Source organism: Hemiscyllium ocellatum, chromosome 2 (genome assembly GCF_020745735.1).
Source record: "Hemiscyllium ocellatum isolate sHemOce1 chromosome 2, sHemOce1.pat.X.cur, whole genome shotgun sequence".
NCBI classification, from domain to species: Eukaryota; Metazoa; Chordata; class Chondrichthyes; order Orectolobiformes; family Hemiscylliidae; genus Hemiscyllium; species Hemiscyllium ocellatum.
Genome location: NC_083402.1, coordinates 1685966 through 1706131, shown reverse-complemented (window position 1 = coordinate 1706131; position 20166 = coordinate 1685966). Strand labels below are relative to the sequence as shown.

Sequence of the window (20166 nt, the reverse complement as noted above, 5' to 3'; positions counted from 1 at the left end):
GGTGTGGTGACATCACAACACACAGTACTCCAGGTGTGGTCACATCACAGTACACAGTACTCCAGGTGTGGTGACATCACAACACACAGTACTCCAGGTGTGGTCACATCACAGTACACAGTACTCCAGGTGTGGTCACATCACAGTACACAGTACTCCAGGAGTGGTCACATCACAACACACAGTACTCCAGGTGTGCTCACATCACAGTACACAGTACTCCAGGTGTGGTCACATCAGTACACAGTACTCCAGGTGTGGTCACATCACAGTACACAGTACTCCAGGTGTGGTCACATCACAACACACAGTACTCCAGGTGTGGTCACATCACAGCACACAGTACTCCAGGTGTGGTCACATCACAACACACAGTACTCCAGGTGTGGTCACATCACAGTACACAGTACTCCAGGTGTGTGCTCACATCAGTACACAGTACTCCAGGTGTGGCCACATCATAACACACAGTACTCTAGGTGTGGTCACATCACAGTACACAGTACTCCAGGTGTGGCCACATCATAACACACAGTACTCCAGGTGTGGTCACATCACAACACACAGTACTCCAGGTGTGGTCACATCACAGTACACAGTACTCCAGGTGTGGTCACATCACAACACACAGTACTCCAGGTGTGGCCACATCAGCACACAGTACTCCAGGTGTGGCCACATCATAACACACAGTACTCCAGGTGTGGTCACATCACAACACACAGTACTCCAGGTGTGGTCACATCACAGTACACAGTACTCCAGGTGTGGTCACATCACAACACACAGTACTCCAGGTGTGGCCACATCAGCACACAGTACTCCAGGTGTGGCCACATCATAACACACAGTACTCCAGGTGTGGTCACATCAGTACACAGTACTCCAGGAGTGGTCACATCACAGTACACAGTACTCCAGGTGTGGTCACATCACAACACACAGTACTCCAGGTGTGGTCACATCAGTACACAGTACTCCAGGCGTGGTCACATCACAACACACAGTACTCCAGGTGTGGTCACATCACAACACACAGTACTCCAGGTGTGGTCACATCACAGTACACAGTACTCCAGGTGTGGTCACATCACAGCACACAGTACTCCAGGTGTGGTCACATCAGTACACAGTACTCCAGGCGTGGTCACATCACAGCTCACAGTACTCCAGGTGTGGTCACATCTCAGCGCACAGAACTCCAGGTGAGGTCACATCACAACTCACAGTACTCCAGGTGTGGTCACATCTCAGCGCACAGAACTCCAGGTGAGGTCACATCTCAGCACACAGTACTCCAGGTGTGGTCACATCACAGTACACAGTACTCCAGGTGTGGTCACATCACAACACACAGTACTCCAGGTGTGGTCATCACAGCACACAGTACTCCAGGTGTGGTCACATCACAACAAACAGTACTCCAGGTGTGGCCACATCACAACACACAGTACTCCAGGTGTGGTCACATCATAACCCACAGTACTCCAGGTGTGGTCACATCATAACACACAGTACTCCAGGTGTGTGCTCACATCAGTACACAGTACTCCAGGTGTGGTCACATCACAGCGCACAGTACTCCAGGTGTGGTCACATCAGTACACAGTACTCCAGGTGTGGTCACATCACAGCGCACAGTACTCCAGGTGTGGCCACATCAGTACACAGTACTCCAGGTGTGGTCACATCACAACACACAGTACTCCAGGTGTGGTCACATCACAACACACAGTACTCCAGGTGTGTGCTCACATCAGTACACAGTACTCCAGGTGTGGTCACATCACAACACACAGTACTCCAGGTGTGTGCTCACATCAGTACACAGTACTCCAGGTGTGGTCACATCACAACACACAGTACTCCAGGTGTGGTCACATCACAACACACAGTACTCCAGGTGTGTGCTCACATCAGTACACAGTACTCCAGGTGTGGTCACATCACAACACACAGTACTCCAGGTGTGGTCACATCAGTACACAGTACTCCAGGTGTGGCCACATCATAACACACAGTACTTCAGGTGTGGTCACATCACAGCACACAGTACTCCAGGTGTGGACACATCACAGCGCACAGTACTCTAGGTGTGGTCACATCACAGTACACATAACTCCAGGTGTGGTCACATCACAGCGCACAGTACTCCAGGAATGGTCACATCAGTACACAGTACTCCAGGTGTGGTCACATCACAACACACAGTACTCCAGGTGTGGTCACATCACAGTACACAGTACTCCAGGTGTGGTCACATCATGGTACACAGTACTCCAGGTGTGGTCACATCACAGTGCACAGTACTCCAGGTGTGGTCACATCACAGTACTCATAACTCCAGGTGTGGACACATCACAGCGCACAGTACTCTAGGTGTGGTCACATCACAACACACAGTACTCCAGGTGTGGTCACATCAGTACACAGTACTCCAGGTGTGGTCACATCACAACACACAGTACTCCAGGTGTGGTCACATCACAACACACAGTACTCCAGGTGTGGTCACATCACAGTACACAGTACTCCAGGTGTGGTCACATCAGTACACAGTACTCCAGGCGTGGTCACATCACAGCACACAGTACTCCAGGTGTGGTCACATCACAGTACACAGTACTCCAGGTGTGGTGACATCACAACACACAGTACTCCAGGTGTGTGCTCACATCACAGTACACAGTACTCCAGGTGTGGTCACATCAGTACACAGTACTCCAGGTGTGGTCACATCACAGCACACAGTACTCCAGGTGTGGTGACATCACAACACACAGTACTCCAGGTGTGGTCACATCACAGTACACAGTACTCCAGGTGTGGTGACATCACAACACACAGTACTCCAGGTGTGGTCACATCACAGTACACAGTACTCCAGGTGTGGTGACATCACAACACACAGTACTCCAGGTGTGGTCACATCACAGTACACAGTACTCCAGGAGTGGTCACATCACAGTACACAGTACTCCAGGAGTGGTCACATCACAACACACAGTACTCCAGGTGTGCTCACATCACAGTACACAGTACTCCAGGTGTGGTCACATCAGTACACAGTACTCCAGGAGTGGTCACATCACAGTACACAGTACTCCAGGTGTGGTCACATCACAACACACAGTACTCCAGGTGTGGTCACATCACAGCACACAGTACTCCAGGTGTGGTCACATCACAACACACAGTACTCCAGGTGTGGTCACATCACAGTACACAGTACTCCAGGTGTGTGCTCACATCAGTACACAGTACTCCAGGTGTGGCCACATCATAACACACAGTACTCCAGGTGTGGTCACATCACAGTACACAGTACTCCAGGTGTGGCCACATCATAACACACAGTACTCCAGGTGTGGTCACATCACAACACACAGTACTCCAGGTGTGGTCACATCACAGTACACAGTACTCCAGGTGTGGTCACATCACAACACACAGTACTCCAGGTGTGGCCACATCAGCACACAGTACTCCAGGTGTGGCCACATCATAACACACAGTACTCCAGGTGTGGTCACATCACAACACACAGTACTCCAGGTGTGGTCACATCATAACACACAGTACTCCAGGTGTGGTCACATCACAGCACACAGTACTCCAGGTGTGGTCACATCACAACACACAGTACTCCAGGTGTGGTCACATCACAACACACAGTACTCCAGGTGTGTGCTCACATCAGTACACAGTACTCCAGGTGTGGTCACATCACAGCGCACAGTACTCCAGGTGTGGCCACATCAGTACACAGTACTCCAGGAGTGGTCACATCAGTACAAAGTACTCCAGGTGTGGTCACATCACAACACACATTACTCCAGGTGTGTGCTCACATCAGTACACAGTACTCCAGGTGTTGTCACATCACAACACACAGTACTCCAGGTGTGGCCACATCACAACACACAGTACTCCAGGTGTTGTCACATCACAACACACAGTACTCCAGGTGTGGTCACATCACAGCACACAGTACTCCAGGTGTGGTCACATCAGTACACAGTACTCCAGGTGTGGCCACATCACAACACACAGTACTCCAGGTGTGGCCACATCACAACACACAGTACTCCAGGTGTGGCCACATCACAGTACACAGTACTCCAGGTGTGGTCACATCAGTACACAGTACTCCAGGTGTGGCCACATCATAACACACAGTACTTCAGGTGTGGTCACATCACAGCACACAGTACTCCAGGTGTGGACACATCACAGCGCACAGTACTCCAGGTGTGGTCACATCACAGTACACATAACTCCAGGTGTGGACACATCACAGCGCACAGTACTCCAGGTGTGGTCACATCAGTACACAGTACTCCAGGTGTGGTCACATCACAACACACAGTACTCCAGGTGTGGTCACATCACAGTACACAGTACTCCAGGTGTGGTCACATCATGGTACACAGTACTCCAGGTGTGGTCACATCACAGTGCACAGTACTCCAGGTGTGGTCACATCACAGTACACATAACTCCAGGTGTGGACACATCACAGCGCACAGTACTCTAGGTGTGGTCACATCACAACACACAGTACTCCAGGTGTGGTCACATCAGTACACAGTACTCCAGGTGTGGTCACATCACAACACACAGTACTCCAGGTGTGGTCACATCAGTACACAGTACTCCAGGTGTGGTCACATCACAGCACACAGTACTCCAGGTGTGGTCACATCACAGTACACAGTACTCCAGGTGTGGTCACATCACAACACACAGTACTCCAGGTGTGGTCACATCACAGTACACAGTACTCCAGGTGTGGTCACACCAGTACACAATACTCCAGGAGTGGTCACATCACAACACACAGTACTCCAGGTGTGCTCACATCACAGTACACAGTACTCCAGGTGTGGTCACATCAGTACACAGTACTCCAGGAGTGGTCACATCACAGTACACAGTACTCCAGGTGTGGTCACATCACAACACACAGTACTCCAGGTGTGGTCACATCACAGCACACAGTACCCCAGGTGTGGTCACATCACAACACACAGTACTCCAGGTGTGGTCACATCACAGTACACAGTACTCCAGGTGTGTGCTCACATCAGTACACAGTACTCCAGGTGTGGCCACATCATAACACACAGTACTCCAGGTGTGGTCACATCACAGTACACAGTACTCCAGGTGTGGTCACATCATAACACACAGCACTCCAGGTGTGGTCACATCACAACACACAGTACTCCAGGTGTGGTCACATCACAGTACACAGTACTCCAGGTGTGGTCACATCACAACACACAGTACTCCAGGTGTGGCCACATCAGCACACAGTACTCCAGGTGTGGTCACATCACAACACACAGTACTCCAGGTGTGGTCACATCACAACACACAGTACTCCAGGTGTGGTCACATCATAACACACAGTACTCCAGGTGTGGTCACAACACAACACACAGTAATCCAGGTGTGGTCACATCATAACACACAGTACTCCAGGTGTGGTCACATCACAGCACACAGTACTCCAGGTGTGGTCACATAACAACACACAGTACTCCAGGTGTTGTCACATCAGTACACAGTACTCCAGGTGTGGTCACATCAGTACACAATTCTCCAGGTGTGGTCACATCACAACACACAGTACTCCAGGTGTGGTCACATCACAACACACAGTACTCCAGGTGTGGTCACATCAGTACACAGTACTCCAGGTGTGGTCACATCACAACACACAGTACTCCAGGTGTGGTCACATCAGTACACAGTACTCCAGGTGTGGTCACATCATAACACACAGTACTCCCGGTGTGGTCACATCACAGCACACAGTACTCCAGGTGTGGTCATATCACAACACACAGTAATCCAGGTGTGGTCACATCATAACACACAGTACTCCAGGTGTGGTCACATCACAGCACACAGTACTCCAGGTGTGGTCACATAACAACACACAGTACTCCAGGTGTGGTCACATAACAACACACAGTAGTCCAGGTGTTGTCACATCAGTACACAGTACTCCAGGTGTGGTCACATAACAACACACAGTACTCCAGGTGTGGTCACATCACAACACACAGTACTCCAGATGTGGCCACATCAGTAGACAGTACTCCAGGTGTGGTCACATCAGTACACAGTACTCCAGGTGTGGTCACATCACAGCACACAGTACTCCAGGTGTGGTCACATCACAACACACAGTACTCCAGGTGTGGTCACATCACAGTACACACTACTCCAGGTGTGGTCACATCACAACACACAGTACTCCAGGTGTGGTCACATCACAACACACAGTACTCCAGGTGTGGTCACATCACAACACACAGTACTCCAGTTGTGGTCACATCACAACACACAGTACTCCAGGTGTGGCCACATCACAGCACACAGCACTCCAGGTGTGGTCACATCATAACACACAGTACTCCAGGTGTGGTCACATCATAACACACAGTACTCCAGGTGTGGTCACATCACAGCACACAGTACTCCAGGTGTGGTCACATCACAGCACACAGTACTCCAGTCGATTATTGAGTTTAAGTCAATCATATACAGAAGGAGGCCTTTCAGCCCTTTGTGATTGTGTTAACTGTGAAGGGCCTTTCCCATCAGTCCTCCTTGCCTGCGTCATTCTCTCCTGTGAGTCCTCTCTGACCTCTCACCTCCATCCCCACCCCCATTCACTTATTGTACCCTTTTCTACCTTCTCCCCAGCCCTACGCCCCTCCACCCCCTCCACCCCCCCCCCTTATCTCTCCACCCCGCCTCTATTCCTGATGAAGGGCTTTTACCTGAAACGTGGGTTTTCCTGCTCCTCGGATGCTGCCTGACCTGCTGTGCTTTTCCAGCAACACTCTGATCTAAACTCTGGTTTCCAGCATCTGCAGTTCTCAGTTTTGCCTTTGGCCCAACAAATCCCCACCAACCTTCTGAACAAACCCTGGTGCTGTGAGGTAGTACAGCTCACCACTGAGCCCCCGTGTCATCCCTATAAAGCTGCAACAAAATCACCTCCTCTTCCGTTGGTAATGATCCCAGATTGTGGTCCATGTGTACATTTTGAAAATGAATTCGATTCTATCTGTTATGACCCATTCACAAACTGCACACAACTTCAGACCCAGCAACCCACATTCTGTTTTTCTTCAGCAATTAGTGGTAGGAACATTGAGATATTTCAGGAAATGTTGATCTGATGAACACTCTAGTAGCGGGAACGTTGAGAAGGTGATGGTGATGTGGATTCCCAGAGCCTCCCATAGCCATTCACTCGCTTCCTTCAAATGGGAATCTGGGGTGGACATTCGCATTTCTACAAATTCCCCTGAGACTGGAATTGCCTGAGGTCAGGGGTCTTGAAGATGAAAGACCTCGCACTCAGAAAATACACCGATTCTGTGTAAACAGAAGTGCAATTACATTCCCCTCAGAATGCAGCCCATTTTTAGTTTCTAAAACCTTTTAGAAATTTGTTTCTTGGCTGAAAAGTGGAGATGTTGTTTATTTCTTTTAGGAGAGAGTGAGGACTGCAGATGCTGGAGATCAGAGCTGAAAATGTGTTGCTGGGAAAGCGCAGCAGGTCAGGCAGCATCCAAGGAGCAGGAGAATCGACGTTTCGGGCATGAGCCCTTCTCCTGCTCCTTGGATGCTGCCTGACCTGCTGCGCTTTTCCAGCAACACATTTTCAGCTTATATTTTTTTTACCCTGAAACTAGGTCACTTTCTCCTCGAAGAAAAGGCGTTGGACCTTGTCCAGCTGAGAGTTGCTGGTCAAGGGGGAAGCCCTTTGAGATGCTGATGTAGGTGAGCACAGAGGTGAACAGCTCAGACTGTGACCATGGGCAATGCCCATCCCATTGACCCAGGGGCACAGGCAGTGAGCACTGCAGCAGAACGAGCTGCTGTTCGGGGCTGTATCACTGACACCATTCCGGGAGAGTGAGGCCTCCTCTCAGTGGCTGGTTGGAGCTTTGGGGGAACACTCGAACTGCTCGGGGGTTATGATGTGGGGCCGCCAGTGTTGGACTGAACTGGGCAAAGTCTAAACTCACACAACACAGGCTTATAGCCTGACAGGCTTGTTTGAACTCAGGAGCGTTCGGAGCACTGCTCCCTTTTCTGGTGCTCTTGAGGAGAATATATCTGATTAAAGACTTAACCACCATCTAGGTTTGTTCATTGCATTTGCATCATTTGTATGATTCCTTGCTCTTTTATAAAGTCCGTGCCCGATCGATCCTCCTCACTAACACCTGAAGAAGGAGCGAACCCTGAATGGTTGTGTTTTCAAATAAACCTGTTGAACCATGACCTGGTGTCATGTGATGTTTGAGGGGGCAGATTTGTGCTCAGTGCGACAGAACTTTCCGTCAGGTACTAGGGCATCACTGAGCAGAGTGCCTGTCCGATCCTTCCTGTACACCCAGTCACTCTGTCCCACCACTCGAAGCTGCTGCAGGGAAGGTAGAGACTGTCACACACCTCCTGCTGGGATGGACCTTTCGAAAGGAAGTCTGGAGGGAGATGCAGTGGTTTGAGTGCAGGTTTTTCCTGAGCAGCTCTGTGACATGGGACTCGGTGCTGTCAGGTCTGTTCCCTGGGACGCACACCGAGGTGAACGCTGACTGTGCCTGGCTCCTCCTGCTGAAGTTAAACTCGGACTGAGAGAATCATCGCAGTGAACCCTGTGGGGACTGGGGCATTAAAGTGCCTTCCAAAGTTTTCCCTGTTTCATTGTGACTAAAGAATCAAAAACAAAGAAAATTACAGCACAGGAACAGGCCCTTCAGCCCTCCCAGCCTGTGCCAATCCAGAGCCTCTATCTAAACCTGGGGCAGTACGGTGGCCTCACAGCACCAGGGTCCCAGGTTCAATTCCAGCCTCGGGTCACTGTCTGTGTGGAGTTTGCACATTCTCCCCGTGTCTGCGTGAGTTTCCTCCCACAGTCCAAAGATGTGCAGGTTAGGGTAGATGGGCCATGCTAAATTGCCCACAGTGTTAGGTGCGTTAGTCACAGGGAAATGGGTCTGGGTGGGTTACTCTTCAGATATGAAGAGTCAGTGTGAACTAATTGGGCCGAAGGGCCTGTTTCCACACTGTAGGGAATCTAAACCTATCACCTATTTTCTAAGGATCTGTCCCCCTCTGCTCCCCGCCCATTCATGTATCTGTCCAGATACATCTTAAATAATGCTATTGTGCCCATCTCTACACCTTCACTGGCAACACGTTCCAGGCCCCCACCATCCTCTGCGTACAGAACTTTCCACATATATCTCCCCTCAACTTGTCCCCTCTCATTTTGAATTTGTGACCCCTAGTAATTGAGCCTCCCCACTCTGGAGATAAAACTTCTTGCTATCCACCCGATCTATACCCCTCATGATTTTGTAGACCTCAGTCAGGTCCCCCCTCAACCTCTGTCTTTCTAATGAAAATAATCCTAATCTACTCAACCGCTCTTCATAGATAGCGCCCTCCATACCAGCTACCATCCTGGTGAACCTCCTCTGCACCCTCTCCAAAGCATCCACATCCTTTTGGTAATGTGGCGATCAGAACTGTACACAGTATTCCAAATATGGCTCAACCAAAGTCCTATATAACTGTACCATGACCTGCCAACTCTTGTACTCAATTCCCCGTCTGATGAAGGAAAGCGTGCCATATGCCTTCTTGACCACTTTACTGACCTGCGTTTCCACCTTCAGGGAAGAGTGGACCTGAACACACAGATCCCTCTGTGCGTCAATTTTTCCCCAGACTTTTTCATTTACTGTACAGTTTGAGTAAAAAATGAGGTCTGCAGATGCTGGAGATCACAGCTGAAAATGTGTTGCTGGTCAAAGCACAGCAGGCCAGGCAGCATCTCAGGAATAGAGAATTCGATGTTTCGAGCATAAGCCCTTCATCAGGAAGTTTGCTCTGGAATTGCATTTTACAAAATGCATCATCTCACATTTGTCAGGATTAAACTCCATCTGCTATTTCTCTGCCCAACTCTCCAATCTATCTATATTCTGCTGTACAGTCCCCTTCACTATCTGCTCCTGCACCTATCTTAGTGTCATATGCAAACTTGCTAATCAGATCACCTATGCCTCCTCCAAATCATTGTTGTATATCACAAACAACAGTGGTCCCAGCACAGATCCCTGTGGAACACCACTGGTCACAGTTCTCCATTTTGAATAACTCTTCCACTACTAGTCTGTCTCCTGCTGCCCAGCCAGTTCTATATCCATCAAGCTAGTACACCCTGGACCCCATGCAACTTTACTTTCTCCTTCAGCCTACCATGGGAAACCTTATCAAGCACCTTACTGAAGTCCATGTATATGGCATCTACAGCCCTTCCTTCATTTATCAACTTTGTCACCTCCTCAAAGAATCCTATTAGATTTGTAAGACATGACCTTCCCCATATAAGACCGTGCTGCCCATTTCTGATCAGCCCATTTTCTTCCAAATGGGAATAGATCCTATCCCTCAGTACCTTCTCCAGCAGCTTCCCTACCACTAATAACAGGCTCACCAGCAGGAGTATCTCTGCTACCCTTCTTGAACAAGGGGACAACATTAGCAATTCTCCAGGACCTCCCCCATGTTCAAGGATGCTGCAAGGACATCTGTTAAGGCCCCAGCTATTTCCTCTCTCACTTCCCTCAGTAACCTGGGATAGATCCTATCTGGACCTGGGGACATGTCCACCTTTTTTGTAATATATTTATTTGTAAATTTTTTTTAACTTTAGGAATTTATAAATTTATTGAAAAATACAATCAATAACAAATATTAGTATAATAAAAAGAAAAAAACCACAAATTACAATACAACTATTGTCTACTAACTACTAACCTACCCTATAATACAAAACAAACCCTAACACTGTGCAAAGCAACACCAATAAATAAGTAAATAACTAATAGATTAAAAAAAAGAAAAGCAAAAAAAAACACAGAATACAGAACAGCTCTGCTCGGCACAGAGCTCCCAAACAAAGGAGTGGGAGCATTGTATATACACCTGAATTAACTCAGGAGACCCCCTCCAGGGCCCAGGGTTTGACAAAGCTAACCATCCTGGTTAGACAAACGCCCTAGTTAGGGTAACTGACACATCTATATCCAAATAACTCAGTAGGGCTGCCATGCCGTATAAAAATGGTCTGTTGTGTGGTGCACCATGTTTGGAAAACTGTCCACACTGTGCTCCATAATTAATGTCTGCCATCCCAGCAAGCCCGGCGGGTCTCTGACACCCAGTTCATCAGAATATTCTTCTGTGCACAGTCTGTAAGAATATTAAATCGTTTCTTCCCATGTCCATCTAAAGATGGTAAACTCGGTCGACCTAAGAGGAGAGATATCGGGTCTAGTTTGACCTCAGTCCTCAATCCCCTCCCTATCTCTCCCACCACAGCGCTCCAGTAAACACCGAGCCTGTGGCATGTCCAGAAGCAATGGGTAAGAGTACCTACACTTATTTTACATTTGGGACACACTGAAGATGCCCCTTTTTTAAACTTCGCCAGACAGTCTGGTGCCAGATGAGCCCTGTGCAGAACTTTTAACTGCGTAGCACACGTCCTATTACCGATTGAGATCTTTCGAGTATTCTCCCATATGTTCTCCCGTGTTTCAGAAGAGATCTCCACTCTCAGCTCTTGCTCCCAGACCTCGCCTAACCGGTTAATATCCTGCCAGGCCCTGCCACCCAGCAGGCAATAGAGGGCACGAACTGAAAGGGTGCTTGTGGAGCGTAGCAACAATTTCTCTGTATCGGGCTTATAGGGCTTAGTGAGCAGCGTAGTCTTCTTCTGGATGAAATCCCTAACCTGAAAAAAATGGAAATGGTCTCTGCTGGGCAACCCGTATTTGCAGCTCAGTTACTCAAAAGACATCATAACTTCCCCCTCAAACAAGTCTCCCAAACTAGAAACTCCTCTCACTGCCCATAATTTGAACCCTGGGTCCATTATCCCTGGTTGGAACCCTAGCATGCCAACTATGGTTGTAAGTGGCAAAGTCTTGGATAAACAACCCTCACTCTGACGCCTCGTCCTCCATGCCTTGACTGTACTAATGACAATGGGGTTCCAGCAATGGTCCATTACTGTCCTCATCTTATCCATGAACAACAGGTTAATAAGAGGGCACTTTGCCTGGGAGGCCTCGATATCCAACCATATTGAGTTTGGATCATTACCTACCCAATCACAGACAAAGGACAGCAGGGAACTCAACTGATCCCTCCTGATATCTGGGAAATCAACTCCTCCCTCTCCATGAGGCAACTGCAATTTTGTAAGTTTGATGAGGGGCTGCCCATGATGCCAGACAAAGGAACCAAACCATCCCATAAGCTTCCGCAGCGTTGACCTGGGAAACATTATCGGGAGCATACGCATGAGATAAAGCAAACGAGGAAGAACATTCATCTTAATGAGAGATATTCGGCCCAGCCATGAAATTGGAAGAGCCTCCCATCTCTGGAGATCTCGCCTAATATTGTCGAGCAAGTGAGCAAAGTTAGTCAGAAATAATCGATCAAACTTGAGGGTAATAAAAATGCCTAGGTATTGGAACCCTGCCCGTGATCACTTAAAAGGGAACCTAGGGCCACCTTCAACTTCTGATACATCCTTAAGGTTCCCCAAAGGCAGAGCCTCCAATTTTGCAAAGTTAATTTTATATCCTGAAATAGCCCCAAATGAATTATACATTATATCAAATGGGGTACGGAGGTCATCGGGTTCGATACAAACAGAAGGACATCATCTTGTGTGCCCTCGATCCTACTTCTGGAGCGGTTATGTGGGCGTTCTGACGAATGGCTTCTGCCAGCGGCTCTATCACCAACGTAAACAACAATGGTCAGAGGGGGCAGCCTTGCCGACTATCCCTAACAATCCTAAAATTCCCAGACTTCACCCTGTTGGTGATGACCGTGGCCAGAGGGTGGCAATATAAAACCTCTACCCACCCAGCAAAGACCCCACCCAACCTAAACTGTTCTAAGACATAAGAAAGATATGGCCATTCCACCCTGTCAAATGCTTCATCTGCATCTAAGGAAAACACCAACCCCTGAATCGATTGTTGCTGACAAGCTTGGACCATATTCAGCAACCTTCTAATATTATTAGAGAACCGACAGCCCCTTATAAAGCCTGTCTGGTCCTCTTTAACAATATGGGACAACACCTTTTCCCATCTCAGCGCCAGGATCTTAGACAGAATCTTGAAATCTGAGTTTAATAGAGAGATGGGCCTGTATGAGGTATAAGCCTCAGTAACCTTCCCCTTCTTAAGAATTAAGGAAATATTAGCTTCTCTCAGATGGTGATAGGCGTTCATGTATATAGGAGTGATTGTACATCTCCAACATCGGCCCTGACAGAATCCCTATAAACTCCTTATAAAACTCACCTGGAAGACCATCAGGGCCAGGTGCTTTCCCACTCTGAAGTTACCTCCTGTATTTCCTGAACTGTCAACGGGGCATTAAGGAGAGAGGCCTGTTCCAAGGTTACCCCTGGGAGGTCCAGGTTCTTAAAAAAGGTCTCCATTTTAGCCCTCCTGTCCTCGCAACCTTCAGACCGATACAATTCAGAGTAAAAGCTCTGAAAAGCCTCATTAATCTTTCTAGTATCGTATGTAAGGACCCTGGCGCTGTCTCTGATTGCAGTAATGGGTTGGGGAGCACGCTTTTTCCTAGTAAGGTACGCAAAATACTTCCCTGGCCTATCCCCATATTCGAACAGCCTTTGTCTAACAAAAGCAAGTTCTTTCTTTGCGTTTTGTGTCAGTAGTGAATTCAAGGCAGCCTGGAGGGCCGTGATCCACTGTAGCTTAGTCACCGAGGGCTGCGCAAAATGTGCTGTCTCGGTGGCTTTCAACCGCGTCTCAAGTAGACACTGCTGCTCCTTCTTCTGTCGTTTCCGGCTTGCCGAATAGGATTTAGTTAATCCCCTATCAAAGGCCTTAGCAGTCTCCCATAGCATGGACGGACTACTGTTTCCACACTGTAAGTCTAATCTAATCTAATCTAATCTAATTCCTGAAACTCCTTCAAAAAGTATTCCACACATTTGGAATCCTTGAGGAGAAAGGATCCAAACGTCCGTGCCGCAAACCTAGCCCTTCACTCTTGGCCTTAACCTCCAAATATACTGCGGTGTGATCAGAGATAGCTATATTCCCAATTTTACAACCCAGAATCGAATCCAGAAGGGCCGAGGGAGCCATAAAGAGGTCAGTCCTCGTGTGACATTTATGTGGGTTTGATAAAAGGTGAAGTCCCTGCTGGTAGGGTGAAGACATCTCCAAATATCCACCAGCCCCAACTCCTCACATCAGTCAGTCACCTGCTTGGCCTGCAAAGAGATAGTTGAGGGCCCACAAGGCAACCTGTCCACTGTCAGATCCACAAGACAATTAAAATCCTGCCCCCCCCCATATAATAATGTGCTGTGTTCCGAGGGCACTCAGCTTAGAGAAAGCACTAATCAAAACTTTGAGGGGATGTGTTGGAGGACAGTAGACGTTTAAAATGCCATATTCCTCCCCATGCATCAGGGCTTTAAGTATCACAAACCGTCCCTGCTCATCTTTCACCTGCTCTAATAATGTGAACGGAAGATTTTTCTGGATAAGTACCGCCATTCCCCTACTTTTAGTAGTAAAGGATGAAAAGAATACCCAGTCATAACCCCCCTGTTGTAATTTCAGGTGGTCCCCATCATCAAGATGGGTTTCCTGCAGCAAAGCGATATCAACCCTTTCCCTCTTAAGGCTAGAAAGCACTTTTTTTCCTTTTAACAGGTGAATGACTTCCTTTGATGTTCCAGGTGCACCATTTAACATGACACTTAGCCATATCCCCTTGAACCCCTGGGAGGGGGATCTCTGCTTACAAAGTGCTGAGCACAAGTAAATAAAGACTCACAGAGTCGAAGAATTATATACACAAAAACTACTCTATCGTAACCATAACAACTATTACTACCAAAAAACTACAAAGAAAACCAACTATAAAATCTTGAATGGAAGACTCTTCCTCCTGCCCATAGGGGGCACTCACCCTACCCATCCCCTCCTTCACAGCTCCTTCAAACCCGGACTGTGGCCCAGCCTTAGGCCAGAAAAAAAACCAAGGAGATGATCCTTAAATCAACATAAAAAAGACCAAGTCAGGATGAGCCCCCCACCCATCCCTGGCTTCATGTCACCCCGACTTGTGACTAAAAGAGAAACAGAACAAACAAAAAACAGGGGGAGAGACAACAAAGAACATCCACAAAATTTCCCATCAGAAAATACAGTTATTAAAAAAAGGAACAACTTATTCCAAGGTCTTTTCCCCTCTTTCCAAAAAAGAAATTATTCGGGAGAAAGCAAGGAATTTAAAAAGGAAGGGAAAACATGGGGAAAGATAGAAAAGCGAATAAACATTAACCGTATTCTTCAGGCCAATCCGTCTGTTTTAAAGTGTCTACAAAGTTTTTAGCTTTATCCGCTGAGTCAGTTGTATAACCTGAGTCCTTGTGGCTGAAATGGAGCACTGTGGGGTATCTCAGGGAGGACTGGGTGCCCAGGCTCCTCAGCCTCTTTTTAACTTCATCGAAGGACTTCCTCTTTCGAATTACAGCTGCAGAGAAATCCTGGAAAAACATGACTTTTGACCCTTTCTACAGCAGTGCCTGCGGATCTTTTCCCAGGGATCTGGAAGCTTCTATGACTTTTTGCTTGTCCTTATATGAATGGAAGTGCTCTAGCACCGAACAGGGCGCTGCACCGGCCCTGACCTGTGCACCGTAACCCAATACGTCCTTTCCATCTGTAGCCTGCTGGACTCCATGTGAAGGCCCAAAAACCTCAGCACCCAGCTTTCCAACAAGCTGACTGGCTGCTCACTGTCCTCACCTTCAGGGAGCCCAGAAATTCGGAGATTTATCCTCCGACCTCGATTTTCAAGGTCGTCGATGTGGTCTTGCAAGGCCCGCACCTCTTGCTCCGGATCTGACTGGATGAGGACTCCATCGCAGCTCTCGAGGCCTTAGTGTGAACCTCCACCTCCTCCAGCCTCTCCCTGAGGCCCTGGATCTCTTGCTTGTGCTCCTGCAGCATGGATGTGATAGGTTGGACCTGGGCACGAATCTCCCCATGGATTTCCCCATGGATCTCCTCAATCACAGCCCCAGCTTTCAAGGTAACTCTCTCCATCGCCGCAGCTAATTCCTGTGAGTCTGTCAGGTCCCCGGGGGAGGGGGAGGAGAACCTGCTGCTGCTGCAGTCCCTGGTGGGGTCGGTGCTGCAGGGGAGTGGCCTCCCTGCTGCTGTTTGTTTGCTCCTTTTCCCTTTGGCATCCTTCCCACTCCCAAATATTAACAAATATGTGTTCCGTAAGGTTTTAAACTAATAATTCCACCACAGTAGTTGGCCAGGAATGGCGATAAAACACCGGTCTGCTTTGGCTGTTAGGCCGAGCTGTCCCCAGCAGCTCGACAGAATCACCGCCATCTTGCCGAGTCCATCAGTTTTTTTGTAACAGTGGAGTATGTTCATCCCCAGGCCTTAGTCCTTTTCCCATTTCAGCTTACTATCAGAAACAGAGAAAAGAAAACACTCTTTGTACAGAGAATGCCTCCAACTATTTGGTCTGGATTTTCAATGCTCCATACAAATTCCCTGGGATTCCCATCTGCCCCAGAGGCAGCCATTACACCCAGGTACTAGATTCAGTCCTCCTAGCGTAGGGCGCTGGGATTACCCTGATCATCAGAGTTTCCTCTGTTCACTGGAATCTCCTTGAACACTGGGATTATCCACCTTTGCTGGATTGTTGGAATTCTTGCTGGTGCCTGGGATCTCATTGATCACTGGAATTCTCCAATCACTGGGTGCTCTCTCGATCACTCAGACCAATCCTGTACACTAGAATCTGTGTGTTTTGTTGGTGCTCAGAGCAGATTGAGACTACTTGTTCCTGGTTTTGGAAGATTTCTAGCTTTGAGTCAGTGCCGTGGAGTTTCCTGGTGACAAGATCTGGTGCTTGAGCAGTTAACGTGTGTGTTCTGAGGTTTGCTGCTAACTTTTCACCAGTGACTTCCTGCCTAATCTCAGTACTGAGGTTACTGCAACAGAGATCAGATTGATGCAGTTCCTGAGCGTGCCCCACATGGAGTTAGCTGGTAATACCATCCTGGTGATGATGGTGGCAAGTGGCATTGCCCAGTGGAACAGCGGTCTGTACGGTAAGATCCCACGAGGACCTGGTCTGTTTTCTGGAGTATAAAAAATGAGGTCTGCAGATGCTGGAGATCACAGCTGCAAATGTGTTGCTGGTCAAAGCACAGCAGGCCAGGCAGCATCTCAGGAAAAGAGAATTCGACGTTTCGAGCATAAGCCCTTCATCAGGGGGCTTATGCTCGAAACGTCGAATTCTCTATTCCTGAGATGCTGCCTGGCCTGCTGTGCTTTGACCAGCAACACATTTGCAGCTGTTTTCTGGAGTATGTCTGTCAGGCGATATGGGTGAGGGGATAGGCACACCCAGTCACGGCAAAACGCAGCTCCTAACGGCTCAACGTATCAACTCTACACAGGGCAATATTTACCGTAAATATTCATTATTACCAGACAATTTCAGCAGGATACACTGATCTGGGAATAATTCAACTTGAGTCCATTCTGTTGTCCAGATCCGAACAGAACCAGGTTCCTGGTCCTTTAACTCGCTTTGTTCGATATCCTGTCATTCCATCACTGCCTCAACATTGATCAAACTGCCTCAAACCTTTTCAATTCACCCCCAGCCCTGATGGTTTTTACAGAAACATAGAAGGAGGTGGTCAGTCAGCCCCTCAAACCTGCTCTGGCCTTACTCACTATCACAGCTCACCGTCCAATCCCACCCCCTGTTCCTGCTCTCACCTCGTACCCTTCGGTCCCTTTAGCCTGAAGAACTGTATCTGCAGCTTTCTGAAAAGGCCGAAATGTTTTGCCCTCGATAGTTTCATGTGGTGGAGAATTCCACAGGCCCACCACTCGCTGGGGGAAGAAATTGCTCCTCACACCAGCCCCGAAATGGTTTACCCTGTGTCCTTAGACCGTGAACTTAACCTGGGCTCCCTCGGAATCGGGAACATCCCTGCTGTGTCTGATCTGTGCAGCCCAGTTTGAATTTTATCGGTTTCTGTAAAAACCCCCTTCCCTCGTTCTTCTTACTGCGAGTGGGGTGGGGTGGGGTGGGGGGGATTTGGGCTCCACTTTGTGACAAAGTCTTTCCTGCCATCCCCCTTGAACAGAGTCAAGAGTGAGGTGCTGGAAAAGCGCAGCTGATCAGGCAGCATCGAGGAGCAGGAGAATCGACGTTTCAGGAATACGCTGTTGATGAAGGGCTTATACCTGAAACGCCGATCCCCACTTTCCCCTCCTCCATCACCCCGTGGACAGCCTGGCCCCAATGGGAAGGGTCTCCCCTCTCTGCCTGGTCTGGTCTGTGTCCCCCCCACCCCCTGCCCCACCCTGAGTAAGCACTGTCTTCTTATTTGCTGGTTGTGATCTCTCTACCATCTTTAAACTTTGATGATTTTATACTTTAATCTTCCACATGACACTTGCAACATTTAAGAGGCATCTGGAGGGGTAAATGAATAGGAAGGGTTTGGAGGGATATGGGCCGGGCGCTGGCAGATGGGACTAGATTGGGTTGGCATGGACGGGTTGGACCGAAGGGTCTGTTTCCGTGCTGTATGTCTCTATGACTGTATGTGAGGCAATATATGCCTATTCAATGCAGCCCATTGTCACCACTATGGCCTTTGTATCACTCAGGGTACCTCTTTGTTAGAGTGGGTATGTCACCAAGGCCAAGACCAGCCAGTGCCCCCCTCCCGGGGTTTTTACTCCACTCCAGCCTCTCCCTATCCTTTCTCTTCTCGATTGACCATCAGACCTGTCATTTCTCCCTCACAGGCCTGTCGAGCTTCCCCAGATGTGCACTGTGACTATTCAGGTGACCATTCCCTGTGGGAGCGTACTCCTCACGGGACAGGTGTAGGCAGTTGTACCTCTCTGGTAGTACAGACTTGATGGGCCAAAGGGCCTCTTCTGTTCTGCCTGGTTCTATGATTCTCACCAATCTCTTGGCAGCAACCTTCTTTCTGAGTTCCCGATCGGGTTTCAGGGGTTCTGTTACAGGTTACCACCCTGTAAGTTACTCCCTGCACCATGAGGAAACCCTCCCAGTCTCCATTCTGACAAACACTAACAGAATGTTGAAGCCCTGTATGAGGTCACCACCCCACCCTGCCCGAATCCCACCAGCCCTTTGTCTAACTGGAAAGCGGGAGAGCTGGGCTGTTAGCGTTGTCCTGGGGAGGGTGGGTGTCCACCCGTCTTGCATCCCCCTCACAGACCTTCCCTCCAGGTCCTCCAAAATCTCCTTATCCATTTTCTAACACGGTCACCTGAACTGGACACAGTGCTCAAACGTAGGCGGACCAAGGCTGAATTAAAGTCGAGCTGTTTTCCCCTATTGTTGAATGCTCTCTCTCTCAACTGTGCAGTTTGATTTTTCATGGCCTTGCTAATCTGACAGCCAACGTTTAGTTATTGGGGTATTTGTACCTGAGGTCTGAAACCCTTTAGTTCCTCTGGTCCAACACCTCCCGATTCCTGCTGTGGCCAGTGTTGAATGGTCCATGCTGATTGTTTTGCCCTATCTGTACATTGATAGATACCCTCCGGTAAGTTGTTGCTGTTTGTTCAGCATTAACTATTTGTTCCCACAATAAGATACCACCTGTCAGTTTAGAAATCATGTTTTTGATTCCAAAGTATAAATCATGTTCATTAAGCTGTCACCAGCATTTATCCAAATGGAGCAACATCACCCGACATCACCCAACATCACCCAACATCACCCAACATCACCCGACATCACCCAACATCACCCGACATCACCCAACATCACCCAACATCACCCAACATCCCCCGACATCCCCCGACATCCCCCGACATCACCCGACATCACCCGACATCACCCGACATCGCCCAACATCTCCCAACATCCCCCGACATCACCCGACATCACCCGACATCACCCGACATCACCCGACATCTCCCGACATCACCCGACATCACCCGACATCAC

At 48.6% G+C, this 20166-nt stretch overlaps 1 protein-coding gene across 1 annotated transcript in view; it reads left to right on the top strand.

Moving 5' to 3' along the window:
* The first annotated feature begins 17187 nt into the window (after positions 1-17187).
* Positions 17188-20166, top strand: part of LOC132829715 (uncharacterized) — a 76357-nt gene continuing 73378 nt past the window's right edge. The window contains exon 1 of the mRNA XM_060847083.1: positions 17188-17263. Coding sequence (XP_060703066.1) covers positions 17188-17263 — 76 coding nt within the window. The remainder of the gene's footprint in view (positions 17264-20166) is intronic.